At 40.8% G+C, this 24,485-nt stretch overlaps 1 protein-coding gene across 3 annotated transcripts in view; it reads right to left on the reverse strand.

The window, feature by feature from the left end:
* LOC117250019 (interleukin-1 receptor accessory protein-like 1) overlaps positions 1-24,485 on the reverse strand; it is a 375,630-nt gene that overhangs the window by 268,356 nt on the left and 82,789 nt on the right. For all 3 annotated transcript variants that reach the window (XM_033615958.2, XM_033615956.2, XM_033615955.2), the window contains exon 2: positions 19,380-19,473. In XM_033615958.2, the coding sequence (XP_033471849.1) occupies positions 19,380-19,461 (82 nt within the window). In that variant the 5' untranslated portion in view covers positions 19,462-19,473. The remainder of the gene's footprint in view (positions 1-19,379; positions 19,474-24,485) is intronic.

A 24,485-nucleotide genomic window follows, 5' to 3' on the forward strand; every position in this document is an offset into this window, starting at 1 on the left:
TCCGCTGTTGGTTTTGTTTGTAAGTGTTTACAACTCAACAATAAAAATGCAAATACTCAAAAAGCGTTTGCTGAAGTCAACAGCGCAGACGCGTCTATGATCACTTGTTTAAACATTCGCTCAAGTGCTACTACCTTTGACAGCCAAAGGACTGTGGAGGCAGGCCGCTCTGTCAAAGAGCTGGATGTCATGCATGTGAGCAAGAGGCAAGACACTGTGCTGTCAACGCAATTAGGCTGCTCAGGCACACAATGACTCCATTCTGTAGGCCTGAAAGAGGTCAAGGAACATATAAAACAGAACCATTGCCTCAGCTAGCACACACTGAAAGGCAAGAATGTCCTTTATGCTTACGTCATTAAGGCTGGATGTGCATTCAAAACCTCTGGGAAAAAATGGCAGACCAATTAGGAAGGAGCACCATGTGTGAAAAGCAAAAGAGATAATTGTCATGTCATCCTTTAAGCTAGCAATGACATAAACCGCTCAAGGTCATTGATAGAACATTTGTCTTGTCCAAATTAGCTTTAATTCAAACTCACTAGTCCTTCTGTGGCACAAACAGCCCACCAAGGAAGTGTTTTGGGTGCTTGATTGTTCTGATTGTACATTCAGCATGCCAATGTGTTTGTTTAATCAGATAATTTGTCGACTCTATTCTGCAGATTTTCCTTTGCGTCACAGTTGTTGGCGTTGCAGCACATAGTGTAGTGGTCACTTGATCTCCTGTTGTCATGGGTGAACAGCGTTTAGGGTCACTTAACAAACATGCCTGGAGGAGGCTGAGACGCAGCAACCTCGAGATGTTGTTCTAGATGGGTGCATGGATTCATCATTAGTCACCCTTAAGCACACTTTGAAAGGGTTAAATGTTCTGACGCAGCTACAACTGCAGAGGTAGCCCACACGCAACAAAAAAAAAAAAAAAAATTAGGTCAGTTAAATCACTCAATTATAGATGTTGACATTGCATGCGCATTGTATAGCTCTAATGCCGGGATCACAATTCCATGATATGAAATGTTTCCTAATCCTTCCTCCTCCCCTCCGCACTGGAGATCAAAAGAAACGCTGGAATTGCTTCCCATGGCACATTTGAAATGGTTTTCTGACAGTGTAATACCAAAGTCATTTACCCGGCTGCATTTGGCTTTTGCTACGAATTGCAGAGATGTAGTTTTCTTATTTTGTTTGATGTGCCTGAGCCATGCAGAGAGAGTCATTTAAATTTTCTCATGTGGCTCAAATGGAATACTGACACATGCCTTTGACGTCAATTAATAATCTTGAGTCATGTTACTGAAAACTTGTACTTTGGATGTATATGGCGGCTATAAGTCATGAAAGAAACAGTTCTGATTTACTGAAGTGGTGTTGTATGAGGTTCCTATACATAGTCAGAGGATCACATACAGTAGATATCACTTGGTACACCCCAGGTTTGGTGAATCAGGCTGGACTCCAACATGGAAGTTAAGCAATGTACTTCTGGGGATGGGGGTTAGCGACAACACAAATTTTAGCCACCTAAAAAAACAAAATCGATATCACTTTAAGCGCCCAATGTGTCGAGAGTATCTGCATGACCACCTTCCGCCTTACGACGGGGAAGCCATTAACAGCTTCAGTCTCTCATCTATGCTCTCTTCAAATCCACCACACTCCATTGACAAAAACAGTAATTTAAGCTCACTAAAAATGGGAGCTGCTCGTCTCCTGCTGCGTCAAACAGGTGGCTGGTTTGTGTTATTGTGTGGCTTTGGTGAATGTGAACTAACCCTTTGAAATGCCAAAGTCACACTAACACACAAATTAAATAACTGTCTGAGGCAGCAGTACACCAGCAGCTCCTGTTTTTAGCAGTGTTAAATCACTGTTTTTTTCAATGGAGTCTGGTTTTGAAGGCAGTGATAGAATGGCTTCATTGTCCATCTGGAAAACACTTTCTGACATTAAGGTAAAGCAGTTACATCTACTGTATAATACACTGTCTATGGATTGGTACCCCATATAACCCCACTTCAAAAAATATGAACTATCCCTTTAACTCGATACGCTACAGGCTACATGACTGTGCTTTGATGAGACTATGCTTATATCCTCATTGTACTGCAAAGATGCCATGACTTGCTGAAATGGTTAAGTCTGATCCTCTGAAGGGGGGGAAAAAAAGGTGCAAGTGTTTAGCATCACCCTCCTGGTAGAAATAACTCCCATGCCAAACAGTTTCCTTCCAAAGCTAATCTCCTATTTGCATATTAAAGGCAATGAAAGACACATACAGAACCATAATCCTTAGCTGTCCTTGTGTTTTTCAAGACCAGGCACTTGGTGCACAAAAAAGGCGACAGAGAGCCTTAGAGAGCGTTGCGAAAAAGCAAAAGGAGGCCCTTTAAATGCCTATATCACACGATTTGAAAATCGCTGAGGGTGGCATGCACATTAAACATTATAATCAGGCCATATTTGAATTTCAATGCCGAGCAAATGAAAGGTGCTGGAATGGGATTTGGATACTTTTATTTTGGAGATGAACTGGAGTGTTTCAGGGCTGGAACTGGGACACATGACTTGTCAACAATCAAAATGGTATTACCATAAACTGCTTTGCTTTTGTTATCCCTTTCCCAGCTGTTTTGCCAGATATGTTTTCATTAAACCTGGAAAGACAAATAAGACGTAGGTTGCCAGTAAATTCGACGGCTTAATTGTCGCCTATAAATAATCACCATCGTCGCTTTAATTAATTGCCTTTGCAGGTGCGGGGAAAATTGTAAGGTCAGTGCCCTTGTGAAAGGGGTGTTAATCATCCATCACGCTATTTGATCTGCTTCTCTTCCATCATCTGATTTGTTGATGGGAAACGATAGCATCTCCACCACTCATTAGGCTCTGTGTGAATGGAGGAAAAAAAAAAAAAAAACATCTTTTGTCAAACAGCAGCTAGCAGACTTCACAGTTAAGCTATGGGCCTCATTACACACGCTCAGAGGCTAGCACTTCAAGAATCAAACCTAATTGGCTGCCTGAACATTGCATTTTTATACAGCAATTTATTTTAAGTGTTTTTGATGTCAGATGATATACGGGGGGGGGGGGGGGGGGGGGCTGAACAGAGCAGAAACAGTTTAATTACCCTCTGGCAAGATCACACGCGCAACACAGGCAAAGGTTGCGGAGAGAGGAGGATTTTTAATCCCGTTTCCGAGACTGAGATTGTGTGAGTGGATGTGCTGAGAGCGCAGGAACACTTGGGAATGTGAGGTCGCCGTGTGCCGTGTTGCTTGGCTACTGGCAGGATACAGAGATGCAACGCCTACTAACATCTGTAGTGCCTCTCAGTTAGCAGGAGATGCTAATAGAGACTTGAAGCTCTTAAGATGCTGTGGCCTCTGTGCTGTCACAACGAAGGCTAAATCTACAGTACTTCAACTGCCTCAAACCAGAACTCTTGTGTTGTTTTGACTTAAGAGGCTCCGTCTGTAACGACACTCGCTCCCTCTGCATGTCTCCTCTCTTTTCAGCTTGAGGAAACAGGCATTAGAAGCAAAGTGTGTGTCTCCAGGACTGAAATCTGCCATGTTCTCAATCTATCTTATTTACGTTTCGCAGGTTAATAGAATCTAATCGCTTTAGAAGGCCAACAGGGCCGTAAAAGCATTTCATGGCTGTTTGATCCACAGCTGAGAACTTTTCACATTTACAGAGCTGCCACTTTATGTCATATAAAAAGAAATAAATGAAAGACACTTCTTGTAAATTACAAATGATGATGCCCCCGTTCTCCCTCCCCTCGACGCCTCCCTGAGAAACACACTAATGCTGCACCTCTGTGCATGTTTGTTTGATGCACGCAGAGGAGCTGTGGGGGAGGCTGTGCAGCACCACACTGCGCTGTGATTGGCTGATAAGAAGACCATAGAGAGGCTTATCCCTCGGAGAGGCCTTGGAGATGACAGTGGAACTTAATTAATATGTAGAATTTATCGATCATTGCACTGCAGGGAAATCAACTGCCATCTTCCACCATTTTTTCGGGCCCTGGAGGATCGTAAATAAGAGGTCTTAAATATTTCAACCATGCGCCACATCAAACACGAGCAATAAACATGAGAGGGAAATGTGTGACGGAACTTCACTGTAAATCGTGCCAAATGAAATTACAAGGCATGCTTACAGGGAATAGTTGGGCTGAATTTTGAGGAGAGTGGAATTTTAGAAGCGAATTTGCCGCGTCTTAATTAAAGTAGCATTTCTCTCCCCAAACAACTGGTGTTCTGGCTTTGGATTAAATGACATACTTTTCCTATGGGGGGAATACCAGGTGATTCCAGGCTAATTATAATAAAAATGCTAAGCAGGACGATTTGAATGGGACCTGCTTGTATCTTGTGAACAGTGGTGAGAAAAGCAGCCAGGACTTGGAGAATAGAGTCAACCTGGTTTGTTTCCAGAACTCCTGCAGTGTGTCAGTCTCCTGCAACCAACAAAGGCGTACTCCTCGGCAAGCGAGCTTACATCCTTTCTCCCCTTGCAAAAAAAAAAACAAAAAAAAAACAGGAAAACCGAAAAGCCCCAAACTTGGCAGGACTCCCTTGGGACCTGTAAGGATTCACTGTGCCTCTGCTTGTTGCAGAAATAGGTTGATTGTGCTTTGACCAATCCCAGTTTGACTAAAAAAAGAATGGGGGGTAAAAAGGGAAAACGAAAGGAAAGAAAATGTACAAAGAGAACAAGAGAGTAGTGTTTTTTGTTCTTAGCTGTCATTGAGCGACAGGGAGACTGTGAACAGGGAATGAACACAGGGAGAGAGGATGTGTTCAAACTTTCCAATAAAGGAGCAGTGAAAGAGGCCACACGCTGAGTGCCTGGCTGACGCGAGAGAGCCTGACAGCCTCATCAAATGCTACGTTGTTGGGAGGCTTGCTGCATTCACAAAACTTCACCTCTCAAGCGACCACAGCCTCATTGTGTGGGGTGGGCTAATTAAAAATCGCAATTCATGCAGTTCCTTTCACGACGGCGACACTGTCGGCAGGAAAAGGCCACAAACTTCCCAGCCAGTGACATTATCAGTCATCTGAATTTTTCCACTTCCGTCCTAACAAGCAAATAATTGGTTTACAAGGTCACATGGGGGAACAGAAAATTAGTCATCCCATCCTACAGTTTTACAGCTTGTCCTTATTTTGACTGACAGCATATGTGAACATAGCATATTGACATCTGCTCTGACATGCAACGCAAGGGTCAGATGGCAGACAAATTATTGGTAGCCTTGCTTACTGACTTAAACACACAGTAAGAAGAGAATCAGAGCGCGTACAGAAGATGTGTAATATACTGAGGTTGTCCTCTGTCCACTGGATGTGACACACACAGTCATTTGTAACTCCACTCTTCACAGCACAGAGCTGATTCTGCCATACACTGTCACGTCATCCATCTCATCATCTTTCGGGAGTTCTCTCCTCTGATGGATTTGAGCTTCTTCTTTCTGCAAATGGGTCTGTGGCGGGATGAGCCTCCTGCACCCAAAATGCTGTCAAAACTTTCATTTGTAATTGAAATACACAGCAATCATGATTCTCAGCTGGGAGAGAAGCAGGAAAGAGGCGCAAAGACAATGAAAAACAACAATACGACCCCAAATCACTGAGATGCTGATTAGCACGGGGCTAATATTGTCACATGACCTCCATGTTTGGTCAAATATGGCAGGTGGGTGGAGTTTGTACTTGATGAATTGACAGATTTGCACAGGATTAAGATCACACATGATCTCCGCAATCATTACAAATTGCCAGAGGTCCCCATAGTACATATATCAATCACCAACATTGACTCTGACGATCCCTCTTGTTGTATCTACACTCAGTAAGTGATATTTCCAGGTAGGAAAATATACAACAAGCCATTTAATGACATAAAGGCATTTGCACCTTTAGGGTAATTCAACCCCCCAGCAGTCTGTAGAAAAAACATACTGATTACGGCATTGGACAGCTTCCTATAATCCACATCTCGGCTCAGTAAGGAAAGCCAAATAATCCCTGAGCTACTGTATAAATCTTCTTCCCATTGATTCACTTATCTTCCATCCCATCACCTTAACAAATACAAACACACCTTCCCTATGATTCCTGCTCATGGACAGAAACCTTCTCAAAGACAGTCATGCGGAAAAAGCTGAAAGTCTCATCTTTTGTCCCGAGCCATCAATCAAGAGAAATGATCCCTGAGTAAAGCTATAAATCCTTGGGTATACAATGCATTCTGCTGAACACAGATGGCTAAAAAAGTAATGCATGCGCCTCATAACGGAGGATACAACATACATTTCAATTGTGATATAAAAGTAGATATATGTATTCATTCAATTAACATATGTTTGTTTATGCTTTAGGCTGGTAGTGCTGTTAAAATCACTGCACTGTGGGCTGGAGAACCAGCAGGTGAAGTATGAAGCTAATTATAGTGGCTGATAAAGTTGGAAAATGACAAGAGACAGTGTTACCATGCAAATCAATGAACTCCCCTCAGAAATCAACCTTAACTGAGTTGCATCAGCCCAAAACAAAGTTAGCGCCTCAATCAATAGAAAACCAATGTACTCTAAGAGTCACAACGCTGGAAATAAAAAGAATCGAATGTCTCAGAGATTGCAAAGGCTGAGACAAGTGGAAATCAAATTACCAGTTTGTCTGATTTCCACAAATGATAGAAAGAAAAAAAACTCAATACTTGTCTTTTTTAGCAGGAGGAGAGTCTGCGCTCGCTTCTCAAGCTAGACCTTTTATCAAGGAGGGATGTGAGCTATCATTTAGCCCAATCTTACTCCACTCAAACAGATACTGCAGGTGTGTAATTTATAGGCAAAGCATAGAATTTGGTCTCCTGCATACATATTAGGAGAGCTGGTATTTTCAAATTAGATCCACAAACAGAAATCACAGATGCTGCTGCAGAGAGGTTGATCTTATATGAATAAAACAGGTCAGGTTTTTGGTAAAACAGCCTCTTGGTTTCAAGCCGTCAAAATCTAATGATTATGGGATTAGGCTCGAGTGTATTGCTTTAATTATTCCGTGAGACATCTGACTCCCGAGCGAGCCCGTCTGGCCTCCAGGAGAAAGTCGCCAATCAATGGCGACAATAACTCTTCACTTTCTATGCGCAGGAGGTCGAGGAGAGAGGCATAAAGACAAGCAAGTGTACAAAGAGAAACGGCAGAGAGATCAGAAGGGACAGCAGCGCCACTGAGATGAATAACCTCCTTTATTCAAGAGAGGAGCAAAAAAAGAGCAAAGTGTTATCTCAGTTGTGACAGAGGTGGGAAGTGACATACATAAACATAAACACATATGAATTGTGCTAAGATTGCTAGATAGACGGAGAGATACATGCAGGCGAAGAGCGACACAGAATGAAGGGGAGTACCCACATGGATTAATCATGCAGTGCAGCCCCAGGTTAAAATGTGTGATATTTTTGGGTGCAGTCCCATCGCCGCCTCCAGGCGATTTGCATAGTGCTGAGAGACTGCCGCTTCATTTCCCCCTGTCGCTCTGCTTTGTGAGAAGCATGCAGTCAAGGAGAATTTAAACAATTAAAATAATCTGCGGCACTATTGATGTTTATGTCCAAATTGCCCTGACCTTATTCCAAACGCGACTTATTTACTTTTCTTCCTTTTTATCTTTGGGGACTTTCATTTCCCCCAAAGTCCTCTTCCTTAAACCTGCCAGCCAGATTTTCTTAAATTAAGCAGTGGCCAGCCTTCTCCATGTTTAAATCCTCTTTCGGACTAAAGCTCATTATCATCCACACATATAATCTCTCAAATTGGTACCAAACGCCCCAGCTGTTAAAGTGGGCTGTATAATTTGCTAAGGGAGCCTGAAATGAACGTATTATCTTTCAGAGAGAAATATTAAACTGGAGATAATGCAATATATTGTATTTAATGTTGGATGCCTGCAGACAGTTGAGGTTCCAAGACAGTGAGCAGATAGAGGGAAGCACAACACATGAGGGTGGGAAGAAAATTGAAGTGTTTCACTCACACCATTTGTATATTTTTCGCATCTTAACCATTTGCTTTTCAGCTCAAAGGGTGAGAGAGCTCCTTCTTATAGTCTTTAAAAAAGTACAAAGTGGGGATTAAAGTCCAAAACCTGACTTGAATGAACCAAACAAATCAGCCGGGGCGACAGTGGTTGCATAAAGGTCAATTCAAGTTCACGCAATCAGACTAATTCGACACATATTCAAGCAGTCATAATAATTGTGGGTGTGTGCTGTTCTTAATCAGCCCCAGAGGTGATACGCCGTGGAAAACAGCAGTGGTAAAGAGAGAACGGTGATGTTCGTGGCCACAGAGCAGCGCTTACTTTTAGAAACACATGAAGAATTGAATCATCTTATCACTAAAGAAACTAATACAGTGGCCGTCAACAACAACAACAACAACTTGAGTGGGGAGAAAAGCACATGGCTGCTGGAAAAACTAAATATAAAAAATATTGTTAGAATCCTAAATCTATGGGTTATATAAGCATTTAAGCCTAATCAGCTTTATGCTACAACTGTTTAATCTCATTATGCTTATTAACTGAATATACCCATTAAATACATCTATGTTTAATTTCTGACACTTAAATGTATCAACCAGTACATTGACCAGTATTTTTCAAACATGATTCCCTTTCTGGAAAATACAGGATAGAGGCATATGGATCTGGATACTATATTTCAATTAATTTACATTGGAACTTACTCCTTTAATTTTTGCCGAACATCAATAGCGGCTTGTCTTGGATCTCCCTTGCTAAGCTAGCTATGGATTCCAATTCAAAAAAGTCTTGGAGGACAGCAGAGAATTTCACAGTGCTTGGACATATTGGTTTGCTTTTACTGCCAACCCTGTAAAGTTATACCAAACAATCAATAGCCCGCTGCACAGTAGCCACCATTAACAAATCCTCAGCTAGACCTATTAGTAATGTTGATGGGAGAATTTAGACTTATGCTGTGTCTCAAATCGCATACTTCTGTACTTACGCTTAATATTTCGAGCGCGCAACTGCGTTCACACTGAGAAGTATGGAATGCAGTGCACTGTGAGTAGCCAGATGGTGCACTCAAAACTAGGGCCCGACCGATATGGATTTTTTGAGGCTGATGCCGATTCCGATATTATGGAATAAATAAATCCGATAACCGATATATCTGCCAATTAAATCTTTATGTTTTTCAATTTAAAAAACCCAGAAATACCTGCTTTTGATGGCTCAAATATAGTTCAAACACTCGTTACAAAGATAAAAACTGAAGGAAGAACATTTTTCTATTTTCAAATACTTTTATTATTAGAAATTGTGTGGAACAGGCAGCATATGAACAATTTGAACGCAAAATAAATCAAAAATATGACGTGCAAAAAGGCAGTAAACCTCTGGGAAATAAAATAATCATGCAAAGTCTATATGAATTAAGACATTCACGTATGTTCACAGCACCAGAGTTCTTCTTATTACTGCCAATTTAACAGAGGTAGGTTATAGTGCAAAAAGTAACACAAGGACATCATTGCTAAGTAAAACACCATATTCCCTGCATTTTATTAGTGATGAAAATATAAGTGTTAACATCGGCGTCAATCGGCCAACTTTTGGCCGATTGCCAATTATTCTCTAATGGCTATAATCGGCCGATTAAATCAGCCGGCCGATAAATCTCTCAAGAGGCTCTTGCCTTTTGCCAGGCCACCATTGTAAATAAGAATTTGTTCTTAATGACTTGCCTGGTTAAATAAAGGTTAAATTAAAATAATTATAATAATTAAAATAAATAAATCGGTCGGGCCCCACTCAAAACGGTCAAAAAGTTGAGTGTGGAACTATGGACACGTCTCGCCCTCAACGGTCGCCATCTTGGCTACATAGCAGAAGGGGAGGGACCACTTTTCAAAGTGGAAATGGCGGCCGAGGACTGTGCAGCCGTGAACGTTGCTGCATTGTACAAATGTAAGTTATACATGCCTTTTTTGCACTCAGCACCACTATGCTGTTGTCGGGTATAAGCCAGCAGTATGTTTACTGGGTTAATTTAGCAGTCTGTAATGATTTGGTACCGCAAACAATAACACAAATGCTAATGCTAATTTGCTAACTAGCTAACAGCTGCACATTAGGCATTAAAAGAAGAAGAAGTGGTCAAAATTTGCGATCATCATTTCCGGTTTGAGACAACACAACCCTGTCAAAATTTGCGCACTACGCCAATAAGTACATAGTGCACATAGTATACTACATGGACGTGTACTAACTGAAGTATGTGATTTGAGACACACAATTACTGTTACCTTCGTTATAAGGCTCAGACATTTTTTGCTGCTTCTGCAGCAGATTATTGGAGAGCTTTTTTGGCCAAGAATGGCTCTTTTGATAGTTAAAATTACCGACCCCTGGCTTAAACATTTGACGTACTATACAATTTAACACATATCTTATCTCTTATCTTTGTATAATTTACTTATCATTTGTTTAAATTTTTCTATAAATGTTATTGTTTTTGACTGATAGTGGTTAATAAAGTAAAATAATATGGCAGCACACTCAAAAGTCATTTGTAAAATCATCACTGTCCTCTCAACTCAGTGTTACAGGAACCAGTTATGCAACGACCCCAGTGTAGCTTGACAGTTTCCCAGCATAAGTTACCATAGCAGCTGTGCTTAAACTGTGTAGCATTTGTTTCATGAAACCAAATCAACTTCAGTCCAGAATACTGAAATAAGCCTGGCTTATTTGGCAATCTTGGTTTATAGAACGGGTTCCACCGTTCATCCTCAACATTTACCTGTGCCACTACAACTGGCAGCAAAAAAAGCAAAAATCTTTAAATGGGGCATTCTGAAAGTGGCAATAGTAAAAAATGATGTACTCAGGTTCACTTAGTGCCGTTTAAAAAAACATCGGCGATCACAGTGACAGACAATTCTAAGTGAGCCACGCTGTGTTTTGTTGCACCCCTACCTCAAGTAAAAGCTTTTTTAATGGTGACTTCCCAAACAGAAAGCATTTCAAACAAACCGTGCAAAAGGAACAAGAATAACAGTCTGAACGACTCTGTTTTAAGGTGCAATAAAAATGCGACCACAAACATGCTACACTGCACTAAGAGAAGAGTGCGTTTGGGGACGTATCTACTGGATTGACAGGTGTCTGACCATATCAGCTCCACCCACACTTACACCCCATTTCCCAAATCTGGATTTCACTAAACCCAAATCCAGTCATCCCACAGGCTTCATACACCTATGGGTGACATTTTCCTACAGGCAATGCCTTCAAATGCATCAAATACTTAAAAAAAAAAGAAGCTGTAATCGGATCTGTCTTTGATCCACGCACAGCAGCCAGACAGCGCACTTGAGCTTTAAACACCTCAACCTACAGCTGCACACCGTATCTCCACTGAGCTGCAGCCTTCCCTGGCATTTTTCTCAATTGCTGTGGTGTTGTAACATTATTACAGGTCAGGAAACAGGCCACAGAGAGACTATTCTGCTCATAAATCAGGTGATTGATCGTCATCCATCTCACACAGAGGACCATGGCATGTGTCCTCAACCTGGAAAACATATCCAGAGTAACCCCAGTTGTCAAAAGGCCTGTATCTGGCACACTTGTTGAGCCTCCTTCTCTCTTTTCTCTCCCTCCAAGCAGCGGGAGGGAAAACAACTCCATGTGGCAAGCCATTTCATTTCTAATATCATGTGTGTGATCAATCTCCCCTGCAATGAACGGGCGGTGCAGTGGAGGCAATCATTCAACATTTGTGGCAGGTATGGGGTATTGACCGAGGGAAGATGAACCGCGGGTAGGCGCAGATGTGTGCCTCTGTGTGTGTGTGTGTGTGTGTGTGTGTGTGACGCTGAGCGAGGGAGGGAGAGGAGAGCTTTCAGTTTCCAATCCCGGCTTAAGGTTCATGGATTTGTTTTAGAAAGACTTTTAAACTTCATTTCAAGCCTTTACATCTTAGGCTGTTATCACTGACGATCTCAAGTGGTGTATAGTCAATCTGATGGAACGTCTATATTAATATTCATGCATTTTTTTTATGACTTTAAGAATTAAAAACCGACATTTCTGAAGTTTGCATTTCTAATAAACTGACATAGTGGAAAGGGTTGCTGCTGCTGTCCCCTTTTTCTCCCTCAAAGTTCTTGCTGACAGCTTCCTGCCATATTTAACGTCCTTTAATATCAATTACAAAGTCAAATGGCTCACCGTAATTGAATTTGTGCTGCGCGCTGAAGTCCCCTGTTAGGAATCACTGTCTTGTTCAATTAAGAGGAGCCTTATTATTGGCCAAATTGCGAGTAGCCCCATTAATGTGGGGGGCAGATTCTATCCTTTAACTGACATATTAATGTTGACACCCTCCCAGAGTTGTGCGTTGCGATGGGCGTGAAGACTGTAAATTTAAGTGACTGTCAGGTTGTCCTTGATTCTTCCTCCTGCGAGAGCGGAAAGTCTGTGAAGAGAGGGAAAAATATATGTTGTGGACATACTGTAGCGGCAGTAGATAAATATGCGGGGAGAGACGGATGATGAGCGGCTGCTCTCTAATGGGAACCAAGGTCTTGTTGCGGTGGCGTGTTTTATTTACAGCTACTCTTCATCAGAGTGACATGCCGGGCCTTCGGACCATCCTTAATAGAAACTAGGAGCAGAGGAGGGATTCTATCTCCAAATGGGAACACATGTCGGAGAGCGGCTTTTTACGTATGCATGAATAACAGAATCATGCGTTCACTGTGAGTGAGTGTTATGGGTAATATATTGCTGGAATCACTGGGAGACTGTGAGAAGGTAAGCATCATTTGTCTGGGGACTCATCAATGTCTGGTGAAGAAATGGGGACTAATGACTGTACAGCAGAGGGGAGGAGAGAGGCTGCATTTGTCTCAATCACTGTCAAGGAATATGATTGTGAATCTACAACTGTCATCAGTGGGGACATGTGTTAACAGTTTTGTTAAGGGCTGACTTTTATTGAATATAAAATGGAAAATGTTTCCCGCACTGCACCAAGTAAACTTTAAATGCTGAGGCGACAAATTGGTGGACAAAAAGCTGAAAGGCTGCTTGTTTTAAATAACGACAAGGCTGTTGTCCCCGCAGTGTCCACAGGGGTAAACGGTCGGTGGCTGAGAGTGACGCCGTCCCTGGTTTGCCTCATTAGAAATCAACCATGAACAATGAAAACTCTTGACAGCCTGTTTCAGAGTAGTTTCCTAACTGCTGTGTTGATTTGGGACATAAAACACAATCTTTCCGTTTCTCTTACAAATCAGATGAATGGTAAAATAAATCAAGCGTGGATTCGGAGGAAATCCACTGAATATTATTCATGTCATGGTCAAAAACGAAAAGAGAAAGCCAGTTCATTCAAGAGCTCAAATGATGGCCTGTGGTCCTTGTGACAAAAAGATGGTGGGGCTGTAACTTACTATTATTTTCACTGTCAATGAATGGTGCGATTATTTTCTCAATTAATCGATTAGTTGTTTGGTCTGTTAGAAAATAGTGTTTCCAAAGCCCAAAATGACATCCTTAAATATCTTGTTTAGTCTTCAACCCAAGGACATCCAGTTTACTGTCATAGAGGAGTAAAGAAAACAGAATATATTCACATTTAACCCTTTGAACTCTGCAACAGAAGGTATTTTTGCCTATTGTGATGTCATTTCTTAAAGTATCTTCAAATGCTTCATATTCCTAAAATCTGTACAACCTAATAATAATTGTTGTTGAATGCCGGATTTGGGTCATTAAAAATAATACAAAAAGGTGTTGTCATTGGTTCTTCATTCATTCCTCTAGCGTCACCACCTGATTTCTGCAGTGCAATGACATCACTATGAGCGTACGGTGTAATGACACAGAGGACAGACACTTGGTGTTGCAGAGAGAATGATGCTTGAGCTATTATGGGTTTTATTTTCATTTTATCTCAAGATATACAGGATTATGCAAACAAGGACCTCCCGCAGATGTTTAAACCGAAGGTAAGGTAATGACATGATGACAAGGAAGACATTAGGCTTAGCGTTCTGCTGCAAATCAACGAATGCTCGAGCTTTAGTGGTTCTTATTCTCACTCTATTCACAAAGAGTCATGCAAACAATGATTTCTTTGTTACTTTTTTAGTTGACACCTAATTGATCATTTGATTAACCGTCCTAAATCCTAACCCAGCCTGAAAGACAGCACCTCCAATCCTCAAAACAGGAAGCATGTCATCCACAGACCTGCTGTGAAACTGCTCCTAACTAAGAGGCATTACAGTAAATCCCCGAGGCTAACAGCACCTCCTGATGCCTGGGACGTATGGGAAGCTGCATGAAGTAAAACTGAACACCAAATATAAGAAGCGCTGCAGAGTTCACAGTGTAATGCAGATAAATGACGACGCCCATGGAATGAATTAGAAAACGACCACAGTACTTAGGGAATGCTCTGTTTAGGCACTTTTCCAATGCGTGTGCATGCCCTTTTTATTCTACTCTGTATTCAGGTCTGCCAAAAGTCATCCTGAGTATCCTCCGAAGCTCTTTCTCACTCTGATTGTAATCCATGTTCAGAGGTAAGAAAAAGAATAAATGCATAGTTATTACTTCAGAGAGTCAAAAGTGAGACCTTACATGAACTCTCCCGTTTCTATTTTATATCAAATTAAATGCAGCTGCGTGGCGCGCACAGGGGAGGATTCTGCTCCTTTCAGCTCGCAGCCAACTAACAAACGGGCAATTTTAGGGATTTCTCACACGACTCTACAAGCTTCTATTGTACGGTATGGCACAAGTGGCTGACAAGGGAGCGGATTGTGTGTTTAAGACAGTAACGGCACTGGAGAACAGGACTTTTTTTTAATAACCAAGAATAGCAAGTGCAGCAGAAATAGACCAATAAAGCCAGACTTTGTCATATCACTCAAATCCAAGAGGACATATAACTCATTTTGGATTATTCTGAATTGCACAAACAGATTTCCTAATCACTAATTGTTTTTCTAGCAGTTTTCTACCTTTAAATGTCAGCAGTTCGACTGTATTTCAATGTATACAGTGTGTAAATATCTTCAAATGATCAGATTAAAATCCTTTTCTGTTTCTTCTGTTCACAAGGATTGCTTATGCATAGGGACCCGAATCTGGTGCTACACCCCTACTGACCACCCTGTTCTTTTCTACGAACCATGCAAGCTTTACAGCACATTCATACCACATTCATATACAGAATCTACTAAGTATAACTAAAGGGCTGTGCTGTTGCTCTACAGAAAGAGGCAAATCATTGTTAAGTGTCTTGCTGAAGGCCAATTTGACAGTGTCGCTCGTTCGCTTTTCCCACGCAGATTTCCCCACTGGGAGTGCAACAAGCCCACTTCTCTAATCTTTAAACCTCTGCCTTCGCACCAAATCTGTTAAACTGCAATATGCATTCTTATCACAAACAACTGCAAACACTGATTTACAAGCATTTGGGATTTAAAGTCTCTACAGTAAAGAGGAAACCAAGATATGCACTGATCTTTGCAGTTATGGGTATATTTTGTGACACAAATACATACAGTTCCACACTGACTACAATAGCCTTGATGAAGCAGGATGCAAAGCAGCCATAAGAGGCTTCACAAAGACTTCAAACACAAAATAACTCCTGGAATGAATTGTACATCTCTGACTGAAAGTATACGATAATGTAACAGCATCCAAAAGTGGGGTTTTACTTCAGCATCTGACTTGATGTGCTGTATTAAGCAAAAACATACATAATTATTCTGTTCGCCCAACCATTCAGGCAATATCAGCATTCTCACAAAGAGGAACCACAGCAGAGGACAAATGGATGCGTTCTCCTACTTATGCATGCAGAGGATTAGTATGGCAGATATGCATTGTATGTTGTATGCACTGTTCCACCCCGAGTACAAATGCAGACAAAGCATTACTCAAAGACGGGTGTTTTGAATTTAATCATCTACAGATAATAGCGGTGCATATGCAGCACTGTGCAGGGGTTTCTACAGCTGATGTGTGTGTGCTTGCATGTGAGTGTGAGCCCTGTGAGAGGAAAAGCAAGGGAGATAGTGGAATCATTGTTCCTGAGGGAGTCAATCAAGCCATTTCATTTCCTTTAATGGGCTGACACTTACAGGTTTGATTGTCTACAGTGAATTCCTTTTAACAAAGGCGCCAATGAAAAACACTGCATGTTTACAGAGTTGGGAGCAGCTCAGTTTGTCTTATAAGAGATTAAATCAGTAATTTGTTTGATGAATTTCAACTGGATTCCAATATTTTCCTGAAGAAATTACAGATAAAAAGCGAGACGCATTTGAGGCTTTTGATTTAAATGCAATCTGTGGCAAAATATTTGGCTTTGATATTGGAAACACAAACATTAGGCTCCAAGTAAAGCCTTGACAGCTGCATGACCCAACCAACACACAGAGGAGACCTCTTACTCTTTGCTCATTTTCAGTTTCATACTTTTATTTTGGGTTTCTACTAGAACCATTTTGCATGCTTTAATAGTGAAAAACACTATTCTGTTCACCCTCTGTCCGAGACACTGCATTTAAGTAAGTACCTGTTTCGTTAAGCCCCCTTCCCTGAAAAAGCCCTGTCTGGCCTGTCGATAGCATGTAGCTACACGTAGCAGTGTACTTGCAGCTACACATGTTCCAACAGGAATCTGATCTGAAATCTGGGATAAATTAACAATATCAGCGATCACAATTACATATTTCCCTGAGATTAGCATGCAGCTACATGTAGCAATGTACTTACTACCTGGGGAATGACCCTAACAGAATATAGCAATACTTTCTACCATCAAAAATCAAGATTAAAGCCTTTTAAACAGAAATCTTCACAAGCAGACATGTTCCAGCAGGAGTATGGTCTAAAACTGGGGAGAAATAAACAACATCAGAAACTAAAATTACATGTTTCCCTGTTGTTAGCATGTTGCTACATGTAGCAGTGTACTTGCAGCTGGCGGAAAGGCCAGTGGAGTATGGCAGCATGTTCTACCATGAAAAATCACCACTGAAGGATCTAAACCAAAATCTTTACAACTACACATGTTCCAACAGGAATCTGATCTGAAATCTGGGATAAATTAACAATATCAGCGATCAAAATTACATACTTCCCTGAGATTAGCATGTAGCTACATGTAGCAGTGTACTTACTGCTGGGGAATGACCCTAACAGAATATAGCAGTATTTTCTACCGTCAAAAATCAAGATTAAAGCATTTTAAACAGAAATCTTCACAAGCAGACATGTTCCAGCAGGAGTGTGGTCTAAAACTGGGGAGAAATAAACAACATCGGAAACTAAGATTACATGTTTCCCTGTTGTTAGCCTGTAGCTACATGTAGCAGTGTACTTGCAGCTGGGCAAATTACTGTAACAGAGAACGGCAGCACGTCCTACAGTGAAAAATCACCAATAAAGGATCTAAACCAAAATCTTTAAAACTGGAAATGATCCACCAGGAATCGGATCTGGAATATGGGATAAATTTACGCTACTTATTTCCTTGAGATTAGCATGTAGCTACATGTAGCAGTGTAGACTACATAATGTAGCAGATGATCATATAAAGAAATCCATCATGAGCTGATATCAGGCCATGGCCATGTTTACTATAAATGTCAGACTCTGTAACATTTTATGTTCAACAAACAAAAGTAAATGCAAAATAGATCCCCTTTAAATTGTCACAAATTGTTAGACCCTGCATAAACTGGCCCTTCACAGTGGAGTATATTATGTAAGTAGTGTCAGGTGATCAGAGAAAGTCATATAGCAAAAGAGTTTGAGCCTGATTTTATCCAATCTGCAATAGAAATATGACCAAATGAAACAAAAACATTTCTTTTAAAATATATCTGCTATGCCATGGGGGTATTCACCTCCCCGCCCCTGCTCTTTCTTTCCATTCCATAAAAATGAAAGCAATGCAATTTCAAAGTGGCTTTCATTGCCCAGAATCTCTTTTACAATGGTGCTCAAACTTGCAACCAGCATGGCTCCTAATAAAGCCATACAAGCTAAAAGAGAACGAACAAAGGATGGAGGTCTGGCTCGGATGGGGCGTTCATTTATCAGTGGACACGTTTCAAATCCTTGCCCCAGGCAATGGCTCGTGAAGCATCCGATGAGATAGCCTACAGGGACTTCTGCTGGAAAAGCAGAAAACCCTTTGATGAGCCTTGGGCCATTCCTGCACCTGTGTCTAATATGCATGGGTAAAAACCCAGACGCAAGCAGCCTCTGGATAGAAAAAAAAGACTGCAAAAGACTTCCTTTATGTTTAATGTTAGCCAGTGACGGTTGTTCCTCTAGCTGGTATCTTTCCCTTTGTAGAGAGTAATTGTTTTTGAGTCTAGAGAGGCATGCAGTATTAGTGCCACAACCATGAAAATACTTGGATATTTCTGCAAAGGCCACATCCCTAAATGCAAAGTGCTTCATAGAGCCAGACTCACTCAGGTAAGTGTTAACACACGTCACCAAACAAAAATTGTCCTCCTCTCTGCAGTACTACCACTGAACTGACTACTGTTCACTGCATGTGCTGGTTATATTTGGTAATACCAAGCTTCTGTGGGAGCAATTAATTGCATCAAATAGCATGGAAGCACAATTAAAAAAAACAAAGCCAAAACCAGAATGTAATTAACTCCAGTCTGCACTGTTAAAAATCTGATTTTAGCTACTGAAACAGTTATTGTGAGGCTAACTTTACACGTGGACGGACAATCAGAGTATGCACATTATAACTGTGATGCACAAAGTTTATATGGTCTCTCATTGTGTTGCAAATCCTGTCTGTATTCTTATTATCTTCTACAACAAATGATCAAACAAGATTATACCATGCAGTTGATCTGCAAAGATCAACAACGGAACATTTCATCATCACTCATAGAAGCTCAAACTGAATAACAGTGTTTGTGGATTTAGAAAACAAGCTGTTAAAAGACAGGACAGCCCAGTTTTTCATCATGACTGGCTGAAGTCTCCAAGTACAACAGCACAAGGCCGTGTGATCCCCTGCTGTTCGCTGAAACATGAGTTGTGCTTTGAGTCAAAAAACAAGCCTTGAAATGTTGGCAGGTTCCAGGGATTCAATCCTGTACCAATTATTGTAGCTGTAGCTGTTAATATCTGAGATACTAAGCAGAATTGATAACATTTGGCATTTTTCCCGACTGCTTTTTTAGGGCAGTCTATCGTTAAAACAAAAGGAAGATACAGTAGTTGTTGGAAAAAGACAAGACTTACCTGAGCCTCTTTTCGACACGACTTTCAGGCAATGGACCACAACGGCATGAAGGAGGATCAGAAGAGGAATGGGAGCTTTCATTTTTTACCAGTCCTACAAGGAAACAAAAGCCTGATTCATTATTCTGAACTGAGACAGGCTGTGAGTACACTGAATCCATCCAAAACATCAAGAAAAGAAGAGATAATGATTTTGGCAGGAGATGCTCGATCAAAGCTCACACATAAATAAAAAAAACCCTCAAAGTTCTGAGCCAATAATTACAGAACTTTTACAAGACCTAAGGTCAGCTGGAAAAGATCCAAGACCCCTGCGTGCAAATTTTGTTCACCAAAGTGTTTGTCTGCCTCTGCTTTATTTATACCAGTGTCTCTTCAGGGACTCACTGTATAATCAGGGGGAGGCTGTTGATGATACAAATGTCAAGATGCATCTCTATCAAGACGAACCTGGCTTTGCAGCTTTGTCAACTACCTACAACACTAATCCAACTTCTCTTCCAACCAATGTGACATAATCAGGTCCCTACTTAGATCAGAATGTCTCTGTGAACAGACTTTCAAGACAGCTCTATGAGATGACAGATAAAAACTGAATATACCAAGAACTACCGAAAGTGTAGATGGTTGTGATAATAAAGGTGACGATAATGGGTATTACATTGCATTTCACTTGATGTCAGTCAAACGCAGTATCACAGATATGCCTGAACATGGCAGATAATTTAGAAACAATATCTCCAACACAGTGTCAAAGAAGGAAGTGGACACAATCTCGTGGTGGTGGGCTCAAAATCTGTAAAACACAAAAACGATGCCAATGCAAAGTCTCTTACAAACCGTCAGTTTTGTTTGGTTAGGTTTGCGTCAAAACAGCTTTGTGCAAGAGAGAGCCATACAGCAAAAGAGGTTTTAAATAAGACTTTGAGCCTGATTTTATCCAATCTGCAATAAAAATATACCAAATGAAACCAAAATTTTTTATCTCATCACGTTTTGTGGTGATGGGCTCAAAATCTGATAAAACAAAAAAATGCCAAAGCAAAGTCTACTTCGAACTGTCACAGTATTGTTGTGAAACGGTCATAGTTTGGTTAGATTAAGGGAAAGAAAAACGCTTAGGTAGGTTTAGAGAATAAAAACAAAACAAAAGTTTAGGAAAAAAATTGTGGTTTCGGTTAAAATAAGTAGACACGTAAAATACTTTGTGCAGTTTGTCACCTAACTAAGTTGACTTTTGGTTTCACAGGGGACACAAACAATGGTCTCCTGGTTGAAAGTCCAGTTCTTCAAACACATTCAAGGGGTCCTCAAAAATATTTGTTCATGTAATGTGTCTAAGTTAAAAAAAAAAAAAAAAAAAGCATACTGGTCAATTCAGTGTTACCAGATTTCTAAAAATGTTGGTCTCCAAACTTCAGCACTAATCAGGCATTTGCTTTTAACAGATTTTAAACTCTACATTTGCAGGTTTAAGTAAATGTTTATATCCATGACGAGCCATGTGGTTACTGAAAAATAATGTGTGGTAATGTATTCTCACTGGTGATCAATGTCTTTCGTGTCAAAGACCCCGAAATTAATACACGTTAGGTCATGGACGCCCCTTTGATAAGATTTTCCTTCAGTGACCAGAATCCTTAAGTTTTCACCTACAGTTAAGAAGATAAGAGTGGAGGAAATGAAAGATCAACGTAGTCACCCTTATGACTCTTCCTCAAATTGGGCTAACTTCTATTGAAAATTGAATAGTGAGAATTCTAATAATAATCTCCCATCTTTCTAGGGATCCCCTTGAACTCCTCAAAGCAACCCTAGTGGTCCTTGGACCTCTGGTTGAGAACAGCACAGCTTGGAGTGATTCATCAAGCTTAAACCAAAGCCCCAATCATTGAAATATACATACTATTTATATATATATATATATCATTCAATACTTGTTTTAAATTATAAGTTTGTCCTGTCAATATCTTTGTCAGCCTTGGAATTAATATTAGTTAATGCTTTACAAACAAGGCACAGCTGACGTTAGCTTTAGCTGTAAGTAGCTCCTGGGGTAACAAACGTCATCCAATATAAAATTAGACTAGTCTAAAGTTTATTAGGTTTTTAGCCAATATTTGATCAGATTTTGCCAGCAGCTAACAGTATACCAAAGGGATACATTCTCTCATTACAGCCCTCCATGTGACTATATAATTCTTCTTCTTGTTTGGCTATAATTCATCTCCTTGCTACAGGCAAAAGTGTCATCTCTGCTATGGCCTTGACAAAATGTCCATGTAGGCTACAAGGGCACTTCCATTGGCATTTCAGTCACGACAAAGATGCTTCACATAGATTCCACAAAGCTGCATCAGAAAACCTTTGAGGGGAAACCCTGAAAAGCCACAATAACCCTTGAGACACTCACTATGGCATGCAAAACTGGCCAGCAGCCAATGACGGCGACATTGCCGTGTTCTCCTCGTCAAAGGCCTATTGTCGTCAGCCCTTGCTTTCTGCAACCAATGCCACCTCAGAAAAGCTAAACGCCACCACACAAAAATCTTATCGCTTTAATTAGTTTTCCATGTTGGGCGCAAGTCTGCAACATTAGCACAAAAGCTGTAGTGTCTTTCTTTGGTTTCAACACAGAGGAAATGACTGAATCACCATTTCTGCTCGGTATTCCTCCAGTTTACAGTGATATCCTGGACTGTTAGTCACTGAAGCAAGCACTCATTATCACTGAAAAGGTTAACAACATGCTCTTGCAGTGTAGGGTGATGAATTTTGTGTTGATGCAGACTACACTGATGAGCAAGTACAGTAAGCCATGTTCTGTTGGGTACACTGATCATACACTTTGGCTGCATAGTGCCGAGAGCAAAAAATTGTGGATTATGGGATTAAATATATTAAAGAATCGCACATGAAAACATGACACAGTGCTTCGCTATAAGCTTGTGCGCAGCCGTTAAGAGGAAAATGGCTCCAGAAGTAAGGTTTCACAAAGCTGCTTCAAAGGACACTGATCTCACAGGGCTTTTTTTCTCCTGCCAAATTTAGTAACGTGTTTTTCCATGGAAGAGGACCCTGTGTCTTATTATGATTTGAGAAAAAGGAACAACCTTTAATCATGCCGATAGTTCAGTATAGGCCTGCAACTAGTAATTATTTTCATTCTGATTTAATGTGTGGATTAACATCGAAATTTATTAAACAATAATTTGGTCTATTAAATGCCACATAATTATGGAAAATGCCCGTCACATTTTGCTAAAGCCAGAGGTGATGTCTTTAAATGTCTTGTTTTTTTCTGACCAACAGCCCAAAGCCTAGAGAGTTTCAAGTTTACCACAACAAAAAGCAAAAATAGCAGCAAATCCTCACAATAGATGAGCTGGAACACGGGAATGTTCTGCTGTTTTTTTCTTGAAAAATGACAAACAATTAACACAATAGCTGATGATTAATTTTCGGTCAACTGACTAATTGTTTCAACTCTATTTCAATATCATTTAATAGCAGATGTGGAGTATGTAGGAGGCGGGTGAGATGAGTGATATTTGAGTATGGTGCCAAGCTGTCATCAGAGAAGTTGCAGCCCAGTCGCCACAAGAAAATGTTGGCATTGTATTATTCTGTCTTTACCTTACCTGTGTTATATCATTTTCGATTTAGGCACGAACGCAGGTGTTTTGTTGTAACCTGACACTGTTTTTTCAACCAATTGTTTTTCACAGGGACATTGCTGCATTTTCTGCTGGGATAATGGCAAGAAATACTGTTGTAGACATTGCCACATCTCCTGTCGGCATCGAGGAACAAAAAGCAGCAGAGACCGTGTCACCTAAACCGGGTATTCTAAGCCAAAATATAACCTTTTCCTAACCATAACCAATTTTTTTGTGCCCAAACATAACCACATATTAATTAAACGTTCTTTAAAAGTTTCAAGTATCCACTACATACATAAGAACAAGCAAACATGATGTATCTAATGGTTTGCAAAAACCTACAATGCCAACATTTTTTTCTGACGATTGGGTTGGAAGTCAAAATACTTTCGGTTACCTCTTTGTGAAACTTTTAGGGAGTCTCACAGAAAGTGGAATAAGCAGTATTTTGTGGAGTTGTGTCTGCCCATCCAAACTCTTAGTAGTCTTGTGGTGAGAATGTCCATAATACAATGACAGACAGTAATAGATGGCATCCTGTGGATCTGGGGGGATCTTTGACATGCTGCACAACTAGCTTCTCAAAGCACTTCAAAAGGATGGGGCGAATGCCACAGTTGGGTAACTGTTGAGGCGTAACACTGCAGACTTCTTAGGTAGAAGGACAATGGTTGGTATTTTGCTGCAGGTACGGCGCCGCCGAAAGAGTGATGTGTCATATATGTCGGTCGAGACATCAGCTAAATGTCTGGCTCATGTTCTTAGTACATGGCAAAGCTTCACATACCTCCTCAGCGGGGTCTTTCTCACGTCTGCTGTTTACGCAAGTGCCAGGTCCTCTGAGGAAAGGGCTTTAATGGCTGGCTCTGCTGGAGAGATCAAAGCGAGCATAAAAGGTGTTGAGCTCATCTGGCAGCCATGCACGTATTGATGCGGGTATTCTTGCTTTTGTAATACATGATTGCCCGCCGCATGTCTATACGGTTGTTATTTGCATTGAGGGGCCTTTCATGGCTCCACTTAATGCATTCACTTTGTGCCCATGATGGCTGCTTTCATTCCGGCGCCTGTGATGTTATACACTTCCACCAACTCAACTGAAAGCGGCTTCTTTTTTTGGCTCTCGATAAGGCCCTCACCCCAGTGACTGTATTGTCATTGTCATCACAGCATGACCAGCTGATTTATGATGAAACTGTTGATGCATATTCCCCTTTGTTGGTATGGGTCTCTTGGTTGTTATGTGTCACTACCTCCGCTCAAGCTGGAGCGCTGCAACAGTCTGTGTTTTAACAACTGATTTTAATAATGACTTGGGTCTCTTAATCAGCTGGGAGTCAGCTGGCAGGAAAAGAAAGGGGAAGTCTGACTGTTCAAGTTGGAGGCGGAGCGAGCTTGTAGCCACCAGCAATGTTTGAATAAACGCTGCCATGATGTCACTGTA

This window comes from Epinephelus lanceolatus, chromosome 24, assembly GCF_041903045.1.
Source record: "Epinephelus lanceolatus isolate andai-2023 chromosome 24, ASM4190304v1, whole genome shotgun sequence".
Classification (NCBI taxonomy): Eukaryota; Metazoa; Chordata; class Actinopteri; order Perciformes; family Serranidae; genus Epinephelus; species Epinephelus lanceolatus.